Genomic DNA, 2,583 nt, shown 5'->3' on the forward strand with positions numbered 1-2,583 from the left:
CATTTGGGACATAATGATTGTTGGGGGATTCTGGTCCATTGTTCCTCCATTTACGAGTGATTGTAAAATGATGTTGAGAAGTTGAAACATGTTATAATAAGTAATAAATTATGACAGAATTGTGGGTTTCTCAATTAGTTCGTTATATCGATTATAGTTCGTTTATTCGTTTATTAGATCTGTTAAATAGGCTATAGTAATAATAAAAACAATGAATAAGAATTTAAATTTAAAGAAGATGAAAATGCTCGTAAAAAGGTAAAAGAAAATTATATTACGACCATCCGGGTTAAATTTTTCTAGTTTTGCCACTTGATATAACAGTTGGTTTCAAAAACCAAAAAGCATAGAGAGTAACTGTAAAGATAGTGTATTTCTATTATGCATTTCTTATAACAATTGACGTATTTTTATTATATATCTGGTAATTAATTTGGCTTTAGTTTGTATTATGTGATCAAGTCCAACCTGACCCGACTGGGATCCCAAAAAAATGGATATTTAGCGATAGAAAACCGTCCCTGAATCATTTCCGGACCCCATGAAAAAGTTTCAAAATCCGGCGTTGGCAGAAAGTACAATTTTATTAAAATCTTTTAGAAAGGAGGTCTCGGATTCAATTCCAAGCAAAGAGTAATTTAGGATTTATTTGATCTGATTTAGGATGTAAGCATTGTCATTCAAAAAAAATTAACATTAAATATATATCCCAAACTTTATGTAGCCTATAATTTAATTCACACAAATTTTGAAATAAAGATTCTTAATGAACATTAAAAAAAACCTTATACCACACAATAATACATATTTTGGGATGATAATCAATTTGTCCATTTGTAGTAAAGAGGGAAATAAAATTCTTGCATCATTATGAACGTAATTATGTAAAAGTAACCTAGAAGAAGCTAGGGGCCCGCCCATCCACATTAATCGACGGCTAAAAGACGTGACCAAAGTGGCAAACTCCCTATAAAGAAGTCATATATAACCTCCCACTATCAGCCCCCAAAGCCTCATCACTTACACCACAAGTCTTGTTCTAGTGTTCTCACTGAGACATTTCCACAAACACCTTCACGACAACCCCATCAAGATTCAAAACCTCTTGCAATTAATCAAACCACCATGGCTAGATCTCAACAGCGATACAGAGGAGTTCGTCAAAGACATTGGGGATCTTGGGTCTCCGAAATTCGCCACCCTCTCCTGTAAACTTCTAATCTTTGCTGTCATTTGTTTCAAACACACCAACTGTTCGTTAAAATGCCACAAAGAACAAAATTTAAAAAAAAACTTGGTTTCTGGCATAATTCTGACCTCAAGTTTTCTGGGTTTCTAGCATTGTTGTTAATAGTTTCGTTTTCTGATGGTTTATTATTAGTTAACTTAATTTTGTTTGAACTAACAGGAAAACAAGAATATGGTTAGGCACATTTGAGACAGCAGAGGATGCAGCACGAGCGTACGACGAAGCGGCTAGGCTTATGTGCGGTACGAGAGCGCGAACTAACTTCTGTTACGATGCCGAACAGGGGTCACAGTCGTCCTCTTCAAAGTTACTGTCTGCAGCTTTGAGAGCTAAATTACATAAATGCCATATGACATCTCTTGGATTAACGAACAAAACAGTCGCGGCTAACAAAGAAGTTAAACAAACTCAACGTCAGTCACCTTGTTCTTCTGAGACAGGGGATTTCACGGTGCATAGTGGCAATTGTGGAAATATGGTGAAATGGGAGGATAAAATAGATAATATACAACATTACAAGTCTATTGAAGATGAGCATATAGAACAGATGATAGAGGAGCTGCTACATTATGGGACAATTGAGTTTTGTTCTGTTTTACAAAACTAGACCCGAAATGTCGAAATGTCATACGAGGAGTGAAACTTTGTCGCCCAATGGTGATGCACACTAGCTTGGTAAATATGATCAACATCCGAGAACAAGATCTTTCGGATAATACTGAAAATGTCACAACCACAGGACAAATCGAATAGAACTATGACGGATGGAGCATCATGTTATTGTCGTTATGGTTATTTACTTCGTTTCACTTTGTACCAAAGATTAATAGTTGAGTACTCGAGTATAGTTGGATATTATATCGTAGGATGCCATATTATGTGATCGTCTTTCCGTGAATTGTAATATGTTCTATCGGGCTATTTATCATCGAAAAGAAAAGCGATTGTTATGTATAGAGGCTCGTACGGTTAAAAAGTACAATAATACCTCTTAGAGGTACATATATACCATTCGTTGGTCATGAATGATATGGTAGTACGTCAAGAACGTATGGTTGTGTCATTCGTCTAAAGTTAGAGATACGACAATTTGTATTGAGGTACGATTATGACATCTTTCACGACTTATAACTTTATTTTTGCTACATATGCCTATTAATCATGCGATTGATGTCCATACAACATGTTAATACGTATGATATCTAGCCAATATGAAGGAGGCAATCCAATAAAGGATTCGAGAATTAGTTAATGCTATAGCCAATATGAAGAGTCCATAAATCAGTCTGATGTGGCAAGCCTAGTAATTAGTTAATGCTATAGTCAAAGAAAAT

At 35.2% G+C, this 2,583-nt stretch overlaps 1 protein-coding gene across 1 annotated transcript; it reads left to right on the forward strand.

Moving 5' to 3' along the window:
- The first annotated feature begins 891 nt into the window (after positions 1-891).
- LOC118488068 (ethylene-responsive transcription factor ERF003-like) lies at positions 892-2,228 on the forward strand. The gene is made up of 2 exons (XM_035985182.1): positions 892-1,208; positions 1,409-2,228. The coding sequence occupies exons 1-2, from the start codon at positions 1,126-1,128 to the stop codon at positions 1,854-1,856; spliced, it is 531 nt and encodes a 176-aa protein (XP_035841075.1). The 5' UTR covers positions 892-1,125; the 3' UTR covers positions 1,857-2,228.
- Positions 2,229-2,583: the final 355 nt, after the last annotated feature.

Source organism: Helianthus annuus, chromosome 16, assembly GCF_002127325.2.
Source record: "Helianthus annuus cultivar XRQ/B chromosome 16, HanXRQr2.0-SUNRISE, whole genome shotgun sequence".
Classification (NCBI taxonomy): Eukaryota; Viridiplantae; Streptophyta; class Magnoliopsida; order Asterales; family Asteraceae; genus Helianthus; species Helianthus annuus.

What these genes read in the sequence shown, in the direction of transcription:
- LOC118488068 (XM_035985182.1), top strand. Translation starts at nt 1,126, where the DNA reads ATGGCTAGATCTCAACAGCGATACAGAGGAGTTCGTCAAAGACATTGG. An exon ending in GAAATTCGCCACCCTCTCCT is followed by an intron (nt 1,209 to 1,408) that starts GTAAACTTCTAA and finishes TTGAACTAACAG; the next exon opens with GAAAACAAGAATATGGTTAG.